The sequence below is a fragment of the Heliangelus exortis genome, chromosome 1 (genome assembly GCF_036169615.1).
Source record: "Heliangelus exortis chromosome 1, bHelExo1.hap1, whole genome shotgun sequence".
Lineage (NCBI taxonomy): Eukaryota > Metazoa > Chordata > Aves > Apodiformes > Trochilidae > Heliangelus > Heliangelus exortis.
The window spans coordinates 129,139,741-129,162,998 of record NC_092422.1 but is presented as its reverse complement, the minus strand read 5'-3'; the positions used below and the strand labels follow the sequence as shown (position 1 = coordinate 129,162,998).

The following is a 23,258-nucleotide window of genomic DNA, read 5'->3' as shown; positions in this document are numbered from 1 at the left end:
TTAGAATCAAAACTAGAGTATCTACACAGAAAATCACACTGAGACTTCCAACCCAGCTTTTTATCCTGTTCATTCCTAAAGCAACATTAATCTTGATAAAACTATTGTAAGGGGTTGGATGGGGGAACTGTTGTAACTCTTTCATCAGAACCTCTTAGCACTCCATTAGGACTGGTCCAGAGGGAGAGGTGCCACACCATCTTTGCATACTTCTGAACAAATTCTCATTAGCATTTCCAAAGGGATTGCTGAAAAGGAAGGACACAGTGATAAGGGTCTGCATGTGGCCTGAATCTTGCATATCATGATAAAGATAACAGTTGAGGAGCAGAAGGGGCTGAAGTCCAGTCTGGCTGCTTAGCTCTGATTACTCAGCCACACTTACTCTTCTGAAACAAAGGAGACAGGTCTATAAAATGGGGGGCTTCACTGGTAGTCTGGGGAGTTTCATTGACACCAACCTTCCCTGTTGGCTGGCCCTAGATCCACAACCAGTGATTTTCTGTTACCTATCTCTCTTAACTTTAACTCTTATGCTCTCGCTTTCTCTTTCCTAGAATCATTAAGGAAGCACAATTTTTTTCCAGGTTGCTAATATACATGTATTGTGACTCTTGTGATCTAAATAATTAGACTTTATGATTGTGCAGCCTGAGCATATATAATAATAATAGTATCAGCTTTTATTCCTCTCATAGTTATAATTAATCTTATATCGTTTCACTGTAATCCAATCAAGGGGTATCAGATGATCAAGTTTTCCTTTTGGCCATCATAGTTTGGTTACCCTCTCTGGGAAACCCAAGCCTTTGAGGAGGATTGGATCCAGTTGCACCTAGCCCTCTTTCTGAGGAGACTAGAAAGCAAAGGGGTTCAGTCCAAATCTTCTGAGGTTTCCTGATCTGGGATGTGACAACTAAGTATTAGATATCTTATTTAAAGTTGGTTTTCCTTATCTTATTGTTGTGGTTTAGGTCAGCTGGTATCAAGAAGGCCACCGCTCGCTCACCTCCTCCCCCCACCATGGGACAGGGAGGAGAAAATCTACCTTAAGGTTCATTAGTTGAGACAAGGATAGGCAAAAACCAGACAGGTTCAACTTGGGAAGGAAAAAAAAAAATTAATCTACAAGGAGAAAGAGAAAACACAGACAGATCTTAATACCTTCCCCCCCACCCCTCCCTTTTTTCCAGGCCTGGATTTCTTCAATCCTGCCTCCTTCTCAGCGGCACAGGGGGACAAAGAATGAGGGTTTATGGTCAGTTCCCCACACGGTATTTCTGCTGCTTTTCCTCCTCAGGGGGAGAAGTCCTCACATTCTTCCCCCGCTCCAATGTGGGGTCCCTCTCATGGGAGAGAGTCCTTTATGAAACCCTTGGGCATGAGTCCATCCCATAAGGTGCAGTCATGGTCTGCTTTGGAAAAACCGTCACCTCCTCTGGCCCTGGTTCCTCCACAGATGCAGATCCACATCTGCCTCTCTTTGCTATCTTGAACAGGATGCTTCTTCATTCTTCAGGATGCTGCCCACCTGTGACACTTCAAGGGCTACAAATCTACATTCCTTCAAGGACTGCTGCACCTTGCTGCTCCACAGGCTGCAGGGGGACAGCTGCCATCTCACCACGGGCTGTGGAGAAATCTCTGATCGGGCACCTCTCCCTGTCTTTCTTCACTGACGTTGATGCATTTTCTCTGGCATTTCTCTCTTACTTAATACTCTACTCCACTCTGGGGGTCCTTTTCTAATATTTCTGCAGTTTCATTTTCCCTTTCTTGAATATGTCATTCTTCAGTGCATGTCCTAGGATGATTTAACTACTGTGTCACTTGAGTAGTTCCTCAAAACTATCATCATTAGTATTCTCTGAAGTTTGAGACTAATCAGGAATTTTCAAAGAGTGGTATCTTGTGCTTTTGACTTTTCACACAAAACACTTCCAAATTACGCTGTACAAGTCTAAAGATGCAGCTGGAACTTGATCTCCTCTGACTGAAGATATTTGTACTACAGCATGTCAACATCACTGATGCCTACAGTAATATAAAATTTGTTGCAGCTTGGACAGATGAGTGAAGCAAAGGCATGCTGAATTAATTAGTGAAGCTTCTGGCATTTCCACTGTTTGTGGTTTGTGAGTTTACTGTAGACTACTACAGTAGTTTACTGTAGTTTAATCTTTTGAACTGAATGTCCCATAGCTCTCTTCAAAGCTGTCTGAACGTAGGTATCCCACAAATCTTTGCTTCCTTGACTTGTATATTCCTCTAGCAAGTGCCACACTTACCCTTCATGTATCACTACTTCTTTTTCACCCACTCCAAGTGGACATTTTTAAAATAATGGTTCAAACAGGGGATCACAGGTGCTGTAGGAGTTGTGCAGGACACTGGGCTGTCCCTCATAAGCACCAGAAATTCCTTGGAAGGAGGCATGTGCTTGCTGGAACTGATTTTTTCTGCAAAATAAATCACTTCCAATCAAACAATCAATCCATTATAAGTATTGTGGAATCCTCATCTCATCTCATCTCATCTCATCTCATCTCATCTCATCTCATCTCATCTCATCTCATCTCATCTCATCTCATTCCCTCCATGGAGCTACATCTGATCTCCTAAACCAGGAAGAAAGAAGGCCCTTCCCCCAAATCCCCATTTTGCTCTAAATCCAAAGAACTTCTTAGCATTTGAAAGAAAGTTGGAGAAATTATTACAACTAATGGCAATCCCAACAGCTATCTGGCTGTATGAGAAAGAAACAGAAATCATGTGGATTTATGTCTTAATGTTTGTGGAAAAGTGTACTGGCACCACTACCTCCACTGAGTAGTTTCTTCATGCACTGCATCTGAAGCAGTGTGGCTGGGGTTTGTGCAGGAGCTCAGGAGGTTTGTGTCATCAAGGCACACAGTGTCCACAGCTTATGCAGCTGCCAGGACTCTGCCTGGCACACAAGCAGAGCTGGGATGGGGCACGTGGTCTGGGATGGAGCTTGTGGCCCCACAGAACTTCCCTTACAGCTTCCCTGATAGCTTCCCCAGGAAAGGGACCAGAGACTTACACTGCCTTTCCACAGCTTTGCAGCCAGTGTCCTGATTCTGCCAAAAACCTCCTAACCATAGTGCCCTGTTCAATACCTGTAGAGGAAAGGAGTAGGTACACTTACTGGGGCAGGCATCCAGATCATGACTTTGCAGTTCCCATTGCCTGCTGTGGCAGAGAGTGAGCCAAAGGAATGTTCCAGCACATAGCCTGGCAAAGGTCCTCTGGGAGTTGCAGGCATGTGGACATGTTATTCCCTGGAATGTGTCCCAGAATTGGTGATCCTGTGACCAAGGTCATGAATGTCCTTGGATGTCTGTGGATGAGCAGTGGTCTTGGTAGAATGTTCTCTCCTCCCCTGAATATCTGCTCAAGATCTCTGTGGTAAGGGCACAGACACCATGCCACCTCTGCAGTGCAGCTGTCCCACCTCTTGAAAAGATTGTTTTCACCTCCTTGAAATGATGCAGCACCACTTGTCAGTCTTGGCAGTAGGTTTGACACTGGCAACAGGGTGGTGCAAGTGCTGGAGAAGACTTTGAATCAGTAGGAAAAGGATGAAGCAATAATTAAGAGTGATTAATAATTAAGAGTGGAGAGGGTGAGGAGTACTTTCTTGGAAAAAAGACACATTGGAGAAACAGAAGAGCGTATTTTTACTTGCTGTGTTTGATTTAGAGGAATGTGTATGTGATGTAGCTCTTTACATCATGAGATTCACTTCAGGGTGTTTCAGGAGCTTATGGTATGTGAATAGTCCCTTTGTGGTTAGCTTGAATTGAAGGACTCGTTTAACCTGGGAAGGTTTGAAATACCTCTTCCGAGCATTTTGAGTAGGATTTCTGGTTTTGTATTTTCTAAGAAGAATTCTTTTTGGCATGGACCAAAACTACTTTTCTGTAACTACCGGGGACAGCCAGGTCACATACTTCTGAACTGCAGTACTTCTTTGGTGTAGTATTTTTTGGGGGGCTGAATAAAAATAAAGGCATGCTTACTGTGGGCTTGCATTTAGCAGAAGTGCAATTTAAAGTCCAGATCTTCAAAGCTGGAAGCCTATTTGAGTCTCTTATTATATCACTTGGTCTCAGGTGATTTTATTAGTGAAGTGCTAAATATGTTAAAGTGATAGAGCAATCTTCAACTTGAAGAAAAGTGGAGAAATAGCCTGCTGGTAGGAAAATAGCAACTGTAAAATCTTGAGTGATAAAGTATGCTGTCTTACAGTAAACCATAAAAGACAACTCACACTACCAGAGCAGAAGATTTCATGGCTTGTGATAGTTTAATGAAATGTCACTACTTGCTCTTCTTCCCCTCTCCCTTTTAGAAATACAGATTGCTTGGATGTTTCAGGACTTACACATCAATCTTAAGGGCAATGTAAACCTGCTTTATGATGTTCTCTGGTCTTCCCAATAGCTGCAGATAGAGACAAAGTTTTGTTATGCATTATGTAGTCCAAATGCTCCATAACTGTCAGAAGGCTGAAGGAAAGGGCACATGGTAATATGACAGATACCTGTGTATTGTATTGGGTTACTGTCTTCAGTGACATTAAACTCTACAGAGTGGGGAGGTTATGTGCAAACAAGTGATTACTGGGTTTGCATGGAAGACGTGGTTCCTGTCTGCAGAATGCAACATATGTTCTGCAATAAGCACAAATTTACCTGTAAATTTTTTCAATAAAAATTGCTTCAGTGCATACAGATCTTCACTGTTTCCCTCCCACAGCCAAGTACCAAAGTTGTATAGCTTCTATGCACATACTGGGAGTCTTTAATTACAAAATTACTATTTCTGATCTTTAAATGATTTTTTTCCTTTAGCTGGCAAACAGTGCCCTTTTCATAATCAATAGTGATTATAAAAAATAATAATGTATTATAATATCTGCCCATTGTTTTAACTACTTGCTGCCTACTATCCACTCTTACACTGACTTTAAAATTACTCATTAAATATTGTTTTCTTTGCCTCTGGCCTTTTTGTCAACACTGCTTGGGCACTGCTTTGTCAACATTGCTTTGTCAACATAAGCAGCAAAGATAAGGATTAGTTTTTCTCAGATCTCTGAGATAAGATGATATTAGGTCTTGTTACAACAATTTTGCAGATTTTAATGTTTTCACAAAAGGAAAGAGTTTATCCTTGGAAGTAGAATATTATCCTGACTTACAATTACTTTCACCAATCCTGTCTAGAAATGACTGTACATCCTGGTGATATGGCAGTAAATTTTAGTTTTGAACACGTTCTGGCCTTGGTGATTTTTGTTGGGTTTTGATAGCGTATGTCTGTTTCACAGAGCACTGATAGGTATTAAGAGGTCTCAAATGAAATATATTTTCTTTGGATGATCAGTAACATTTATATAAGAGATCTGCTACAAATAAATAATCTACCTTAGTTTGTATTGAGTTTTCATCTTGGTATGATGATGACTTTGCCTTAGAAACATATTCTCTCTTGCAGCTGAAAATAACAGCAGGGATTTATCCATTACTTATAAAAACACGAAGCTATGCTCTTCTGATGCAAGCATGCATGCTTGGTGCTTCTGTTTCAATTTGTTTAAATCCTCAGGCAGTGAGGAAAGTGTAGAAATATGCATAGTTTGACAGTGTGTGAGATGTGTATTTAATGCAAACTCAGGCCAGATGCATCTGGAGTTTTTGAGTGTTACTGTCTCAGGTTGCTGAAGGTCTGAACGTGTTCCCACTAAAGAGAGAAGCAGTGACTATACGAGTCATACTGGGCAGGCTCCTAGGATTTGATGTAATTGCCCCAGGTGTTCTGGAAAGTAACAGTTACTAGAATTTGAAATATTAAGCTGGAATAAGGTATCTCTTCAAATAGAGAAAACTCAAAATTGGTTAACAGAATAATCAAAAGAAAAACATTCCAAAGAAAATCTACCCTTCTGACTAGCTCATCCTTGAAAAAGAGGTTCCCTCCTTCCTGTACTGTTTGCTCAGCTTTGGGTGCTCCTATTGCTTGTCTTACTTGCTGGGGCACTGAAAACATCTCTTACTGCTTCAGAAGCTTGGGTATTTTCTATTTTACAGGAACATTGCCTTGCTGCTGTTGGGAATTTATCTCCTCTTCCATTCTCTCCAGTTTGATAGCACCTGATGAAAAGAGTCATTTAGGAGACTGAATTTTATTTGAAAACTTTTCATAGAATCATAGAACATCTCAAGTTGGAAGGGACCCATAAGGAACATCCAGTCCAACTCCCTGCTCCATACAGAACTGCCTAAAACATATAATAAATAAAGAATAATGCAGTACAAGTAAGATATGAGGCATTAATGTATAAGTAGATTTGTATTACATTGACAGTGGAAGAAATTAGAATATTTAAACGTCTTGCTTTTGTTGTAGTATTTTCTAGTGAATGGCAACTCTTTTAAAGAAGAGTTTTGCTACACTGGGTAAGAAGAGTTCCCTTGTATGACAGAGCAGCTTCTTTGTTCTGAACTTAGATTGACATGTCTTCAGGTATCCCGAGAACATCCTAGAGAATTTAAGTTTTTAGTTCCATCTCTAATGTAACACTATTGCAAGCAAAATTCCTGTTCTTGTTACACATGACCTGTGTGTAACCTTGTGTCTGGAGCATTCCAGTTTGTGACTCTCTGGGATATTTCTACTTTCATGCTTGTTGCTAGTAGCTTATTCATCTACTTTGTTTCCAGTCACATGACTGGAATGTGGCCATGGATGGTTATGTGCTTTTCCGGAAAGATAGGGCGGGGAAGAGAGGTGGTGGAGTTGCTCTTTATGTGAGAGAGCAACTAGAATGTGTTGAGTTTTGTGCAGGGGCTGATGAGGGGCAAGTTGAAAGTCTGTGGGTAAGAATTAAGGGGCAGGCTGGTGTGGGCGATACAGTTGTGGGGGTCTACTACAGACCTCCTGATCAAGGCGAGGAGGTTGATGAGGCCTTCTACAGGCAGCTGAAAGCAGCCTCGCAACTTCAGTCCCTAGTCCTCATGGGAGATTTTAACTACCCCGATATCTGCTGGTTGACTCACACAGCCAGCTTTTCACAGTCTAGGAGGTTCCTCCAGTGCATTGATGATAACTTCTTAATGCAAATGGTGGACAAGCCGACTAGAAGAGGAGCGCTGCTGGATCTTGTACTAACCAACAAGGAGGGCCTTGTTGAAGCAGTGGCGGTCAATGGCAGCCTTGGCTGCAGTGATCATGAGATGGTAGAGTTCAGGATCCTGTGTGGAAGGAACAGAATACCCAGTAGGACCAGAACCCTGGACTTCCACAGGGCAAACTTTGGCCTCCTCAATCGACTGTTAAGAGAAATCCCATGGGACAAGGTGTTAGAAGATAAAGGGGCTCAAGATAGCTGGTCAATATTCAAGAACCACTATTTGCAAGCACAGGATCAGAGCATCCCTATGGTTAGAAAATCTAGTAAGGGAGCTAGGAGACCAGCATGGTTAAAAAAGGAACTGCTGGGAAAACTTAAGTGGAAAAGGAAAATCTACAGATCATGGAAGGGGGGGCTGGTCACTTGGGAGGAATATAGGACTGTTGTCAGAGGATGTAGGGAGGCAATTAGGAAAGCTAAGGCCTCCTTGGAACTTAACCTTGCAAGTCGGGTTAAGGATAATAGAAAGGGCTTTTTCAAATACATAGCCAGCAAAACTAACACTAGAGGCAATATTGGCCCACTAAGGAATGAGCTGGGAGCCCTGGTGACAGAGGATATAAAGAAGGCAGAGGTGCTGAACGCCTTCTTTGCCTCTGTCTTTACTCCTGCAGGGTTTCTGCATGAGCCCCAGATTCATTTAACCCCAGAAGTAGTCAAGATAGATGAAGAGTTTGACATAGTAGATGAGGATTGGGTTAGGGATCAGCTGAGTAATCTGGACATCCATAAGTCGATGGGTCCAGATGGAATGCATCCAAGGGTGCTGAGGGAGCTGGCGGAGGTCATTGCTAGGCCACTCTCCATCATCTTCAATAAGTCATGGGTAACAGGAGAGGTGCCTGAGGACTGGAGGATAGCAAATGTCACTCCAGTCTACAAGAAGGGCAAGAAGGAGGACCCGGGTAACTATAGACCGGTCAGCCTCACCTCCATCCCTGGAAAGGTGATGGAACAACTTGTTCTTGTCACTATCTCCAGGCATATCAAGGACATGGGAGTCATCAAGAGCAGTCAGCATGGTTTTATCAAGGGTAAATCATGTTTGACTAACCTCATAGCCTTCTATGAGGAAATTACTAGGTGGATAGATGATGGAAGAGCGGTAGATGTGGTTTATCTTGATTTCAGTAAAGCATTTGACACCGTCTCTCACAGCATCCTTGTAGATAAGTTGATCAAGTATGGGTTTGGTGATCAGGTAGTGAGGTGGGTCAGGAACTGGTTGAAAGGAAGGAGTCAGAGAGTTGTAGTCAATGGGGCAGAATCTGGTTGGAGGGGCGTGACTAGTGGAGTCCCTCAGGGGTCGGTACTGGGACCGGTGTTGTTCAATATATTCATCAACGACTTGGATGAGGGTATAGAATGTACCCTCAGCAAGTTTGCTGATGACACTAAGCTGGGAGGAGTGGCTGACACACCAGAAGGCTGTGCTGCCATTCAGAGAGACTTAGACAGGCTGGAGAGTTGGGCAGGGAGGAACAAGATGAAATTCAACAAGGGGAAGTGTAGAGTTTTGCATTTGGGGAAGAACAACACGATGTCCCAGTATAGGTTGGGGGCTGACCTGCTGGAGAGCAGTGTAGGTGAAAGAGACCTGGGGGTCCTGGTAGACAAGAGGATGACCATGAGCCAGCAATGTGCCCTTGTGGCCAAGAAGGCCAATGGCATCCTGGGGTGCATTAGAAAGGGTGTGGTTAGTAGGTCAAGAGAGGTTCTCCTCCCCCTCTATTCTGCATTGGTGAGGCCACACCTGGAGTATTGTGTCCAGTTCTGGGCCCCTCAGTTCAAGAAGGACAGGGAAGTGCTTGAAAGAGTCCAGCGCAGAGCTACTAAGATGATTAAGGGAGTGGAGCATCTCCCTTATGAGGAAAGGCTGAGGGAGCTGGGTCTCTTTAGTTTGGAGAAAAGGAGACTGAGGGGTGACCTCATCAATGTTTTCAAATATGTAAGGGGTGAGTGTCAGGGAGATGGAGCTAGGCTTTTCTCTATGGTGACCAGTGATAGGACAAGGGGTAATGGGTGTAAGTTGGAGCATAGGAGGTTCAAGTTGAATATCAGAAAGAATTTTTTTACTGTAAGGGTGACAGAGCCCTGGAACAGGCTGCCCAGGGGGGTTGTGGAGTCTCCTTCACTGGAGACATTCAAAACCCGCCTGGACACGTTCCTAGGGGATGTACTCTAGGGGGCCCTGCTCTGGCAGGGGGGGTTGGACTAGATGATCTTTCGAGGTCCCTTCCAACCCCTATGATTCTATGATTCTATGATTCTATGATTCTTCTTAGACTACAGTTTTTCCTGTAAACTCCTTAGCCTATATTTTATGCACAGTTACATGCAGTTTTACCTCTGTTACTTAAATGCCTCTAATACTGATGTCTAATTGAAAAATTTAAAGGCAGTAATTTTAGACACAGAGGTACACAGCTCTCAGCCTCTGGAATGTGAGAAACCTCTGACAGCTGAGATCATTCAGTTGTTCTTGGGGAACTAGTAACTTGCTTTTCCTTCAGAAGATACCATGTTTCCATGCTAGAACAAGAAGGTCAGGACAAGTGCACAGTGCTTGTCACAGGCTCCCATGCTCACTCTAGCAGAACTTATATGTAGTAAATTGTCCTGGTGTACTAATTAAATATTCAATATTACTTTTGTGACAGAAGGCTATACACTGTCGAGTTAATAAATATTTTTTCATGGTGATACAGATGGCTGACATTGCAGCTAATCTATCATATTCCTTGAATTCCAGTCCTTTTTTGCCACGCAGTCAGTCTTCAGGCTTCTGCATAATAAAAATTAAATGAGGGCAAAAATTGTTCCTTAAATCTAAATTTATTTATCTGAATTTGTATTCACATTTGGTTCAGCGGATTAGATTTCTTGTCTTGGGTTCTGAGAGATTTACAGCACTGTAGTAGAGATATTACTATGTACTGATTTGTGTTTCAAACTTAGCAAGTTAGGACAGAATTTGTGGAATAAAATGCTCTGTTGGTATCCATTCTTAAAAGCTAAAATTGAGAAATACAAGCAGTTATCCAGATAAAAGAAGGAATGGTTACAGTGTCATTTAAAAGAAAAAAGAAAAGAAAAAAGAATTGTATTTCAGTGATTGTTTACAAAAAAGGAATTATCCTAAATTTTTTAACCTGGATTGCATTGTTCATCTACTTTCTGTATCATCCTGCCTTGTCTCCTTAGTGCCTAGCATTTGGTGGCTGAACAAAAAGTTGTTTTGATGGGGCAGCAGCAGATCTGGCAAAAACTTCTAACATGTTGTGACTGTTTTGTCAGTACAGGTCTCCAAGTTAGCTGAAGTCATGGTCAGACATGGTGTGAAGAAAGGAGATCGTGTGGTCATCTACATGCCCATGATTCCACAGTCAGTGTACTGTATGCTGGCTTGTGCAAGAATAGGAGCCATCCATAGCCTGATTTTTGGGGGATTTGCATCCAAAGAGCTTTCTGTTCGCATTGATCATGCAAAGGTAATGCATATTTGGAACAACAGCCACCATTACATTAGGTAATCCTGCAAATCAATGTCAATGTCCTTTTTCTTTTCCAGGGAGGATACCATTGCTCTTTGTGTGGCACACAGACTCAATTTGATTGTAGAACCTAGCACTGAAATGTGAACAAAGCAGTGCCTCTGTGCTGAGTGGGATACTTTCATAGCAGATATTGAAATACAGATTTTGACCTCCTTTAAAAAAGCATCAGTTTAACACACTGCTCTCTGTTTAGAGTATACTTTCCTCTCCCATTTGTCAGTCTCAGCCTTTCTCACCCAGAATTTTCCTCGAGCGTAGGAGGAAGATGCTGCCAGCTCTAAATTTACTTAATGTTTATACATATTAGTACCTTTTTCAGCTATATACCTACTTCATCTAATTTGTACATGAATCAAGGCAGCCAGGGAACCAGTTGTCATAAGCGACTGTGCAGAGAACATGATTAATAGAAGTGAATTCTCTAAAGGCTTCCAAGTTCAGCATAAATTGAACTTGTTTATGAAGCATTATGTAAGTCTTTATGAGTGAAAATGCAAATAGTATTTTAACAAGCTACTAGCATAGCTACTTAGTAGCTTATATTTGCATATAAGTAGTTTGCATATGCATTAGTTTCAAAATCAGCTAACAATGTTTGTACGGGAAATTGCTGTTCTTTTTTTCTACCAGTGGACAAAACAAAAGGTTTTGTCATCTTGATCAATCACCTGGATCATTCAGACCATCCATGGTAGCCATCAGTCACTGAATCACGTTTGTTCAGTGTATAAACAGGGTAAAGTCCACAGGATTTCTGGAACTTTTACTTAGATATTTTTTGTATACAGAAGTATTTTTCAGATCCCCAAGGCTTGAATTTTGTGAATGTTTGTAAACAGAAAGTTGAATGCATTCTCCCTCTTCCCTCATACATTTTAACAAAGCAGAATTTAATAATACAACTGACATGGTTTGTTGGAATTGTGAAAGAGGGCTGGGGGAAGTCTTAATGACAGCTCCGTAGTTTTCCCTGTCTTTCTTCCTGCTCCCTCACTCTTTCAGTGAGCTATACAATTTAATTTTAACTCATAGAAGCTTTTGACTAGGGAAAAATAGCATAGAAGAAAGAATGTCAGACTTCAGAAATGGAAGTTTCTACAATGTGAATCATCTAACATGTTTACTGTAGATTATTTTGCCAATAATAACTACTTAATCCCAATGGACTTTCTCTGAGGAAGAAAGGGAGGCAGCACAGTAAACATAACACATGCTTCGTGCATTAAAAAGAAAACAAAAATATTTACTCAAGGTCACAGCATGAGACTTTTGCAGGTTTAGCTATAGAATTACTAGCTACAGGCCATGGATGAAATCCTAATTTACATTGCTTTTTTTTTTTTTTTTAAAGGCACATCTAAATATTTTGCATGATTTTTCTTCCATCTGCTGTGTAACGAAAGTATAAGTAAAACATCTAGATCCTCAATCTAAATTTCAAAACATGCCCCAATTTTGCAGTACTGTGAAGCTTTCTTCGTAAGTGAAGTGTGCACTACTGAGATTATTTTAAGATCTGTGTATAAGCAGGTGTGATAGATGATATTTTGCTGGACTCAGAATTTAATTGAAGCAGTCTCAAAAAAACCTAACTTTTCCATTAGGCTCTTATGTGAATTTGTTTAGATGCTGCAGTACAGGACCTAATGTTGGTAAGATTAATTAGAAACAATTAAAGGTGTGGAATGGGAAGGTGGCTATGAAATGCTCTTGTGGAAGAAGGTGCAATGACAAATTATATTATAAGATCTAAGTGAAAGAAATAATAAGCACTTCCTAGTGACTATGAAGAGGTATGTATACTTCACTATCTTACCTTAATTTATTTCGAATTTTAAATAGGTCTGAGAATACTGCGAAGTCCACAGCTGATATTTTTACTCTTGTCAGATATTGGCAGCTACAGATGTTCTGCAGTGAATCACGATGAAGTGATACAGAGCATGAGTACAGTCATTTCTTGTCATCTTTCACCTGAATCTAGGAACGTATAGTTTGCAATATTGAAACAATTGATACTTTTGAAGGGAACTATATTTTGCATATTAACATGACATCTGCTTAAATGCTTTATCTTAGTAAACTAGGAAAACTGAAAAGGATACTTAAGAATAGCATACTTATATGCCAGTTTGATAGGGTAGTTGCTATGCCTTCAGCAACCCAATTTTCTCATGTTTTTTTGAATCATGGTAATTATATAGAAATTCCAGAGGGCTTTTTAGATTGTAAATCCAAACCCTGCAAAACAAAATGCAAGAAACAGTTTTTCAGACATGTGAGCTTTAAAAAATGCTTCCCTGAAGCAGCATTATGATTTCCAAATGAACAATGCTTTGAAATACAAAATGTACAAGTCACCCAATTTATTGAAAACTATCTGTTACTGTCCTCCATTGAGTAGTCCTCACTTATTTTCAGTGTACACTTTTGACATTTTAATAAGAATAACTTGAAAAAAATGACCTACTATTTTGTAAAAGTTTATTTTGAATAGTTTAGTCCTGTATATAGGTATAGCTATGAATGCTTCCCCCTGCTTCTCATTGTAAGATGATACAGCCTTTTGATTCCTTGGGAAGCAAGCTCATCTGCTGATACCTAAGGTGCATAATTGCCTCATAATATTCGTAGTTCTGTATTTTCTTGTCTTGAAGCCCTGCTTTTTTTGGGTAATATGTATAGTAGATTAGAAGGCAGTAGCTTGCTTTTCAGTTTTAACTACTTGTATGGTATGATTCAGGTCTCTGTCTTTAGAGAAGTGCATGAGATCTGGCAGAATTAAATGTGCATGGCAATCTGACATGGGTTGTCTAACCACAAAGCCAGAGTAGTACCAGCAGATGCAGCAAGATTCTCTAATGACTGCAGAAGCACTGGATTTCTGGAGGGAGGGACAACAAAAACTCAGTAAATTTGAGCATTGGCTTCTGATCAGATGCATGGCTGGGACACAGAGGAAAAATTACAGAATCATAGAATGCCAGGTTGGAAGGGACCTCAAGGATCATCTAGTCCAACCTTCCTAGGTAAAAATATAGTTTAAGTGAGGTGGCCCAGCACCCTGTCAAGCTGATTCTTAAAACTGATCAGTGTAAAGGAATCCAACACTTCCCTTGGGAGATTACTCCAATGTCTAATTTTTCTCATGGTGAAATATTTTCTTCTGGAGTCCAATTGGAATCTCTGCAGAAGTAACTTGTACCCATTAGCCCTTCCCTTTTTCATGTGGCTCCATGTAAAAAGGAAATCTCCTTGGCAGCCAAGGATGGAGCTTTCTGTGTTGAATAGTGAGGGCCTGAGTGCTTGATGTGTCTGTAAAATGCTCTTGTCACATTGTAACTAAGCTAGTTAGTTTTCAACTTGGGTTTTTGCAGATTTATTAGTTGGACCAATAAAAATGTATTTACAGTTTTTCCTAAATTTTGCCTTTTATTCTGTTAGACATTATAGAAGAATTTGTAGGAGGTATCTTTACAAGAGAATAAAATTGGTCTCATTCTGTTGGGCTGTGCTTTATCTTTTTTTTTACTTCATACTGCTTTTTTTCCTACATCTCTCTATCACTGGCCTTCCTTCTCCAGCAGACCTTTGAATGCTCCTGTTTTCTTCTTCAAACTACACATATTACATATATTTCTATCTAATCTTACGCTGCAGGACTTCACAGAGCCACAGAAGAGGTGTGAAATGGGTATATAGAAACAATATGGGAGAAGAGATTCAGGGGTAGTAATGTCAGTAGGCAGAGACAAAATACTAGAAAACAGCAGTGAAATCTGGTAATGAAACCTTTGTTTTGCAAAGAGTCATCCATGATGCTTCCAAATAGCAACTCTCACATGACTTTAGATAATTTAGTATTGTTTACTTTTAAAGTTCCTTACTGCATTCAGAGCAGTTGATGAGCAAAGGCAGCTCCATTAAAAAATTACTGTAAACCTAGTGTTGACAACAGTCTTTAATCTTAACAGTTGAATAGAACTGTCTTAATACCTTACATTAATTACAGTCTAATTCCAGGGTATCCTTCAGATTAATTTTCAGTTTACCTGCATTTATTGTCATATCTTAAAATGAGTGCATCCCAAAGAAAAAGATTACAAGCGCTGAAACTAATTGGCAAAACTTCCCGAAAGGCAGGTTTTGATAGGAAACATTGTATTATTGCACAAGAAAACATATTAATCTGTGTTTCTGTGCTGATTTTAATGCAGCCTTAACTGTATCATTGTGGTTTGTCCCTGCTTAACGAGATTTATGCTAATGCATGCAATTAGTAAACTGGCTTGATCAGACTGAGAGGTGTATGATAAATACACTTCTAAAACTCCAAAAGCAAAGAGATTGCAGACTCATTCTCCTCCAGTTTAAATGTGTTCTAACATGTAGCTTCTTTCATATTACCTCTGTCTCACGAAATACAAGAAATATTACCATGAATCTTGGGACTTAAGTCAAAAATGTATGCAGGTTTCTTGACTGAGGAAATCTTACAGAAAATCTGAAGTTAATTTAATGACAAAGATGCTGAATCCATGTTTGGAAATAGAAATTATTCTTAAAGAAATAACCCACAGAACTGTAGGAATTTTTTTTTTTTTTTTTTTTTTGTGTGTGGTTTCACACCCTGAATCTTGCAAGTGTCAGTTGACTATCTTTGCTTCCTTCATGTGCCTTATGACTTTAGCTTATCCTCTTCTGCATTTCCAGCTACCTATAACCTCTTGTTTGTCTTCCTTCTACTTTTTCCCCTGTTTTATCTCCCCTGCCATTGCAGGCTGGAAAAGAGCCAGCAAAGTGCTACAGCTAGTTTTGAAATACATCATTAGGTGCAGGCAAGTAATGAGAAATCAGGCTGAACAGCACAGATAATTGTTGGCATCACTGCACCACCTTTCCTTAATGGAGGGGCTAAATGGAGATGGGTTTTTCTCTCTGTACATTAATTTTTGTGCAGATTACAAGAACTTAATAGTCAAATTTGGTTAAAAATGGAGAGTGTCAGAAGTGATTAGTGTGCTCCTAACAAAAAACAGATGGACAGCAAGATCACATAAGCTTGATTTCCTTAGAAAACTGATCTGAACTCTTGATTCTAATTATGTGAGGATTGATTTTATCAAATAATTTAATGGAAAACATGTTATTAAGTTACTTAAAATATATTTGAACTTGAAATACTAATAATCTAAATTCTTTATTTTAGCCCAAGCTTATTGTAACAGCCAGTTTTGGAGTAGAACCAAAAAGGAAAGTGGAATACATATCTCTCCTAGAAGGAGCACTGGCAATGGTACAGAGCAAGCCTGATAAAGTTCTCATTTACCAGCGACCAAATTTGGTGGGTGTATAGTTGTTTTGCCTTTAGTTTGACTTTCAGATGTGTTTGTAGAGCGTGTTTGTTTTTTCTTTCACAGGTGAATTTGTTATTGTATCTATTGTAATTTGTTTGTTAATTGTATGGGGGAACCTTAAATTCATAAGATATGAATAGTATATAGAACTAATGCAGTAGAGGGATTACTGTGCTGAAAGTTGAAAATAGAAAATAGAGTATTATGTTGTTTTTTGACCCACTCTCATTTATTCCATCTGTTTTTCTTTTGACCATTTTCTGTTTTACAATGGGCAGGGCAATGTTCCTCTTGCCCCAGGTCGTGATCTTGATTGGGAAGAAGAGCTTCAGAAAGCACAGTATCATAAATGTGTCTCTGTTCCCTCAGATCATCCACTTTATATTCTGTATACATCTGGAACAACAGGCTTGCCCAAGGTAAAGGACTATCTGTAATCTAAGTGTCTGTGACCAGCCTATTTGAAGTTTAATTAAGAAGGTTGAAAATGTTTGCCAGAGGTCAGTGCTATAAATGATAAGCATTGCTAGAAATTGCTTAATCTCGTGTTTTCACATTTCACTACTTTCAAGTCACAGCCTAGGAATAAATCACATTAAATTGTAGTAACATAAAGCTAAACTGCATTTACTTTAAAATGTTTATACAGGATAGACTTTTGAATACAGTGAAATATCTTTTATACATTTATATCTTCCATGTTTTAACTGTTTGAGATAAGTATAGTACAGTCACTTCATGGGAGGATTAGTTAATATATCACTTGTATGATTGCATTTATTGCTGAATAGTCCTTGACATGGTTTAGGTCCAGCCAGTATCAACCAGACCTCCATTTGCTAACCTCCCACCCCCACTGTGGGACAGGGAAGAGAAAATCCACCCAAAACTTGTTAATTGAGACAAGGGGAGAGAGGTTTGCATTTTCCAATTATGGTAACAGGCAAAAAACAAACAGATTCAGGTTGGGAAGAAAAAAAAAAAATCTACAAGGAGAAGGAGAAAACATAGCCAGATCTTAAAACCTTCCCCCTGTCCACCCCTCCCTTCTTCACAGCCTGGAATTCTTCACTTCTTCCTCCCCCTCAGTGGCACAGAGGGACAAGGAGTGAGGGTTTAGGGTCAGTTCACCACCTTAGGGGAAGAACTTGTCACATTCCTCCCCTGCTCCAATGTGGGGTTCCTCTCCTGGGAGAGAGTCTTTCATGAACTCCTCCAGGAGTCCCTCCCGTGAGGTGCAGTCCCTCAGGCACAGACTGCTCCAGCCTGGGCTGCCCACAGAGTCACAGTCTGCTTGGGGAGCAGTCACCTCCTCTGGCCCCGGTTCCTCCACAGCTGCAGAGCCATATCTGCCCCTCTCTGCAATCCTGCACAGGCTGTTTCTTCACGTCTGCCCACCTGTGACACTTCAGGGGCTACAAATCCACATTTATCCCACCATGGTCCTTCAGGGACTGCTCCACCGTGCTCCTCTATGGGCTTCAGGGGGCAGCTGCCATCTCACCATGGGCTGCGATGAGATCTCTGCTCAGGCACTTTCTCCATGTCCTTCTTCACTGACCTTGGTGTCTTTACTCTGGCATTTCTGTCTCACCTCCTTCTCTGCTCTATGGGTATTTTTTAAAGTATTTTTGCAGTTGAATATGCTACTCTCAGAAGAGCATCCAGCTTCCCATGTCTGCTTGGCCTTGGGCAGAGGCAGGGTAGGGATTGGAACCACTGGAGCTTCCGGCAGCTTCTCACAGGAGCCACCCCTTTGGCCCTCCTCTTTTCCAAAATACCACTACACTAACCCAGGACATTATTGATTATTTCCATATTAGGTATTCTTCCCATAGGTAATATGTAATGAATGATAATACAGATTAAATGGAATTAAGCATGTTCTAAAGGCCTGTGTTACTGAACAGTTCTGAGAACATAATTCCCATGAAAATTAATGTTTTGACGGGGTAATTGGAAGCTAACATAGGGCATTCTTTGAAATTGTTTGCTTTCAAATTTCAATTAGTGTTAATGATACATTTTTAAAAGATCTTATTTTAAAAGCAAACATTTGAGTGTTTGCTTGGTACTTACAGTTCTCTTCCAAAGTGTAGAAGACGAGTATAATTTTCTGCAGGTGGTCTTACCACCACAAATCCAGAGATAGTATAACACAGGGCTTAGAAAATTATTTACTGATATGGCCTGTAAAGTTCAGAATCCACGACAAAGTAAGGGAAAACCAATGTAAATTTTTGCTGAGAAAAATGTCTTCTGCTTTTGGTTTGAACATGAACACTTTAAAGCAACTTTAAAGTGTCTTGAATTATTTCAATATATTGTCAAAAGGTCCAAGATAAGATAATTTTTTACAACAGGTAACTTGACTGTTAGTTTCAAAATGCAGTATGTCAGGGATAAAAGTTTGCAGAAGTTTATATCACTCTATTGGCTCTGGAGAATAATATAGACATCTTAGTGAATGAATGAATTACCCTTATAAGAGGAAGATTTTCAACTAGCACTAAGCTATAGAGAATAAGTTAATGAATAGAATAAGTTTTTTATGCATTTAAGGAACTTGCTTTTAGATGGTAATGCAAGTGAAATGACTCAGTTAAAACCTTCATAACAAAATTTTTGTTAATCTTAGAGCAGAGAAGAGTTACAAACTGAGATTAACAAAGGCAGTCTGCCTTCTGGAATTTGTTAAGTGTTAGCTAACCATTCTCTGCTGTGGCAATCTCCATTTTAATGAGTTACTCTTTCTCTACCATCCTTTGTTTCTTGGATGAGGCTGGAGGTGCCTGTTTCTACTAATTACCTGGAGAGAATGTACTGTGCTTAGCATAGATAGGTAGCTTCATTGTAATGACTTCACTGTAGACATTTGTTTGGGCAAGTGAGTATCTTTACCTGGAATACAGTTCAAGACATCAGGAATATGTTTTGCATTCATGTGTATATTTCAAACTAGATAGTAAATCTTTCAAAAATAGACATCTGATTTTCTGACATCTTTAAAAAAGTCAGTACAGAAAGAGGGATACATTTCAGGGAGTAATTCAGTTATTTTAAGAGACCAGTTACTCCACAAGAGCTTCTCTTTTCCAATGATGATACAGAGAGAATTGAAACTAAAACATGCCTATCATTTAGATAGCCAGTTTAAGTGAGGTAAATACTCAATCTCTTATTCTTTTCAGCATCTGTTCACTAAATATTTGTATATCTGACTTATATGAGAATTAGATTTTAATTGAGTATCATTGCATCCTTCACATATCTTAAATATTTGAATTTTCTCATTCAGGGTGTTGTCAGACCAACAGGTGGCTATGCAGTTATGCTGAACTGGACAATGTCAGCTGTATATGGACTCAAACCTGGTGAGGTAATTCTGCTTAAATGTCATGTAAATGTTTTCAAACTTCTCTTAAAAAATCCTCACTATATATATGGTTTTATGCCGTTTTAGGTGTGGTGGGCAGCTTCTGACTTAGGCTGGGTTGTTGGTCATTCCTATATTTGCTATGGACCTCTTCTCCACGGGAATACTACAGTTTTGTATGAGGTATGATCCATTCTAAAAAGCAAGCCTTTGAAAAGCAGCATCTCTGCTCGTTGATCCTGATGACCCTGTTTATGCCTGTCCATTTTTTACACCGTATATATTTATACTGTGTATGTGCCTTCAGTGTTAATACACTCCCATCTATTACAGTAATTCTTAAGGAAAACTTACTTTACTGTCCTTCAAACTTGTCTTCTTCATCTGTGTGGCTGGTGATGTTCATCAGGGCAAGGAACTCCAAACCAAGAGACGAAGGAATGGCAGCTGGTGGAAGGTACCAGCTTCAGCCACAGGCTGTTAAACTTCCTACTGTGGATCTAGAAGAGGATGTTTTGTGAGGCTGGAGGTGACAAATTCTTACTAGATCTGTATTGGAGGCAACTGGGAGCTCTGTGGTTGGAGCCAGAACTCTTAAGAAAATTTGTCTTCTTGCCTCCTCTACCACTCAAGGCACCTGAAGCTAAGACTCCCATGACATTCAAGGCTTGGTCTTTCCCCTTGGGGATGAAACTCAGTAGGGTGGAGCAGTGACTAGCCCAAAAAGAATGGCCTGCTGCACTCTAACTTTGGTGCTCAAGAAAGCAATTACTCTGTCTCTTTTGCTATTCTGTCAGAAGTTATTATTGATTCTCTAATCACTGGTCAAGAAGATATATTGTTTCTTGAACCATCTTCACTCTTAAGGGAGTGAATCCAGTATCCACCAGTGACAGTGAAAGACATTTTATGTAAATACACCAACACTGTTGGCTCTAATGCATGCTGAAACTTGGCACTTGCACTGACTTGACATTAGGGATTCTTGGTATATCCCAGCTACTCCAGCACTGTGCATAGTGAAGTCAACCTAATCATTGCTCTGTCTTTTTCAGCAGTCCTAGAAGCAGAAGTTGGTTTAAATCTTCCATTGTGGATAACCTGATAATCTCTGTTGAATTGTAGTGGTAATTAGAAATGTGTGAACCATTAAAGGAAATCTAGTGGCAACTCATGTCAGAGCTTACAAGAACAGCAAAAGTATAATGAATATGCTGGGAAAATGAAAAAGCATTTGAAACAAGCTTTGATGACATTGTGAATATACCAGTGGTTAGAGCAGCATCCGTACCCAATGTCTGTGGAACAGGGGAGTTGGTGTGACATGGTGGAAACATATGGATCATTGTAAGCATGGAAGTTCTGCCTTAGGAAATGTGTGTTATGATTAAACTTTCTCAATTTTTCTGCTAATACACCATGCAAGTGAAGATGACCATACTAGAACAGAAATGGATTGTTAGTGTTTTTAGGAGCAAGCATTAACAGAACAGTTCTGTGGTGTCTGCACAGCCAGTTAAGTTGGTATTGGTTGAGATGTGCTTCACTGTTTCAAATTATACACTGATGGAGGTGGGTAGCTGGTAAAGGGGTTGTGCCTGAGTCATGAGTAAATGTATTTCTCAATCCTATTAATACTGAAGAATTATGAACAGTTGTAGTAAGGCAAGGTTGCTTCCAAAATTGGATGCTGCTGCACCAAATGCAACAGAACTGGCTAGTGCTTCCTACATCCTGTTTTGGAAGTTAGAAGTACACTTTACTGCTCGAAGTTCACTCTATAAAGAAGGATTCTGACAAGCGTAAGGTGCCTCTTGAAGCACTTCAAGGATCCTCAAGTCCAGGAAAACAATGGTAGCTAGGGGTGAGTCTACATGGTATTTCAAATGACAGCAGTAGTGTAGTTCTGAAAAAAAGTGTCTGATGGTTTTTAGTTATAGATTTGGTTCACAGAGTGGTTTTAGACAAATGAGTGATACTTTTTACAGAGAAAGCTAAAGACAGGAGACATGTCACTTCGGATAAAAAGGATAGTTCAATGAGTGGGACTTCATTGCTGTGAAGAGCAAATGAAAAGCACACGTGCCAACAGAAAGCTTTAAAACTGTCAAGACCTCCCCCTTATTCTGAACTGCTATTCATGCTATGCAGAAAGGCCAAATGCTCTGGGCAGCTTCATGTTTGCTAATGACTGCCAGATGTCTGCTTGTTCTGACCTTCAGCTGCTACTTAATTCCTTCTAAGCAGTGACTTCTGCCATTTTCACCAGCCCTATTTCTTTTGCCATTCCTTCTTTATCAGCAGTATCCAGAACATTATAAAAATAATCTTCCTTTTGTAATACGACATTTTGCAATAGTGACAACTGTTGCTTTGGTGTCACCAGTCCTGGGACACAGTCTAGGGAAAAGTATGGTAATGGTGTTGCACATGTCCACATGCCTGGAACCCCCAGCAGACCCTTGCCAGGGAACATGCTGGAACATTCCTTTGGCCCACTCTCTGCCACAGCAGGCAATGGGAACTGCAAAGTCATGGCCTGGATGCCTGCCCCAGTAAGTGCTCTTACGTATTGAATGGGGCAGTGTTTAGGAGGTTTCTGGCAGAATCAGGACACTGGTTGCAAAGCTGTGGAAAGGCAGTGTAAGACTCTAGGTTGACTGTGAGAGCTGCTGTGCCTTGAGAGATGATTCCCCAGGGAAGCTATCAGGGAAGCTGTAAGGGAAGTTCTGTGGGGCCACAAGCTCCATCCCAGACCACGTGCCCCATCCCAGCTCTGCTTGTGTGCCAGGCAGAGTCCTGGCAGCTGCATAAGCTGTGGACACTGTGTGCCTTGATGACACAAACCTCCTAAGCTCCTGCACAAACCCCAGCCACCCTAGCTCTTCCTCTCCTCAATGAAGTGTATTAAGACCTACTCAGTGGTGGTACCAGTGCTGGTACTTCTGAGCACGTCAGATCCCATCCCTGTCCTGCAGTCAGCTGCTTGTACAACAAATATCATTCAAGATGATACCATTTCTTTGAAATGCAGTGGTTAAAGTAGTATTTGTTGGCAATATATTAATTTTCCTCTGCCCCAAGTCACTCTCAGGAAAGATCATAAAGGGAAGTGTGCTGTGGGATTGATTAAGGCATAGTTGGATTAGCCAGATTTGCCCAAGACATATGATTGAAGGCACCAAGGGAGTGTGTGAAATGCACAAATGTGGAGAAGGAAAAAACTGAGAGTATTTGGCATCAATGCCTTTTATTGCATAATAACACATGCCAGATACAAAGACATTGATATACAAGTCTTCCTGCCATCCCAATCCATGCACCTCCTGGATGCTCAGTGGGTTGATGACTGTTTTCAGTGAAGGAACAGACAGAGTCCTGCCATCAGTGAACTGCTGGATGTACCACCTGTGGATGCAGAATGTTTGGTGTTTCGGTCTGAAGGAAGGTTGCAAAGTTGTCCTCACAGGTGATTCAGGCTAAAAGAGATACCATGAATTTGGAAGTTACTGGGAACGTGCACAGTGTCTGTCCCACATAGCCCAGTGTCTTTCAGATGATCAAATGTAGATTGTGGTTTCATTATGCATTCAGTAAAAGCACAGTTAAATGAGGCCTGTGCTTCATTGTTGTCAGTGTACTTTATGTTATGGGGTGCAAGGGTATGCAGCATTTTTTGTGATGTTCATTGGCTTTGCGAACCAATAATGAATGGTCCTGTCCCTTCTTGGCAGGAAGGTACTGGCCTG

The 23,258-nt window shown here is 40.5% G+C and overlaps 1 protein-coding gene across 5 annotated transcripts in view; it reads left to right on the top strand.

Moving 5' to 3' along the window:
• The window catches only part of ACSS3 (acyl-CoA synthetase short chain family member 3), a 93,160-nt gene that overhangs the window by 10,842 nt on the left and 59,060 nt on the right, over positions 1–23,258 (top strand). For 4 of the 5 annotated variants that reach the window (XR_011730280.1, XM_071766278.1, XM_071766313.1 and 1 more), the window contains exons 3-7: positions 10,522–10,710; positions 15,986–16,120; positions 16,412–16,552; positions 19,432–19,512; positions 19,597–19,692. Coding sequence is in view for 4 of the 5 variants with exons in the window: in XM_071766278.1 (XP_071622379.1) it covers positions 10,522–10,710; positions 15,986–16,120; positions 16,412–16,552; positions 19,432–19,512; positions 19,597–19,692 (642 nt within the window). In the remaining variant the exon portion in view is untranslated. The remainder of the gene's footprint in view (positions 1–10,521; positions 10,711–15,985; positions 16,121–16,411; positions 16,553–19,431; positions 19,513–19,596; positions 19,693–23,258) is intronic. The other variant, XM_071766290.1, reaches the window with a different exon arrangement.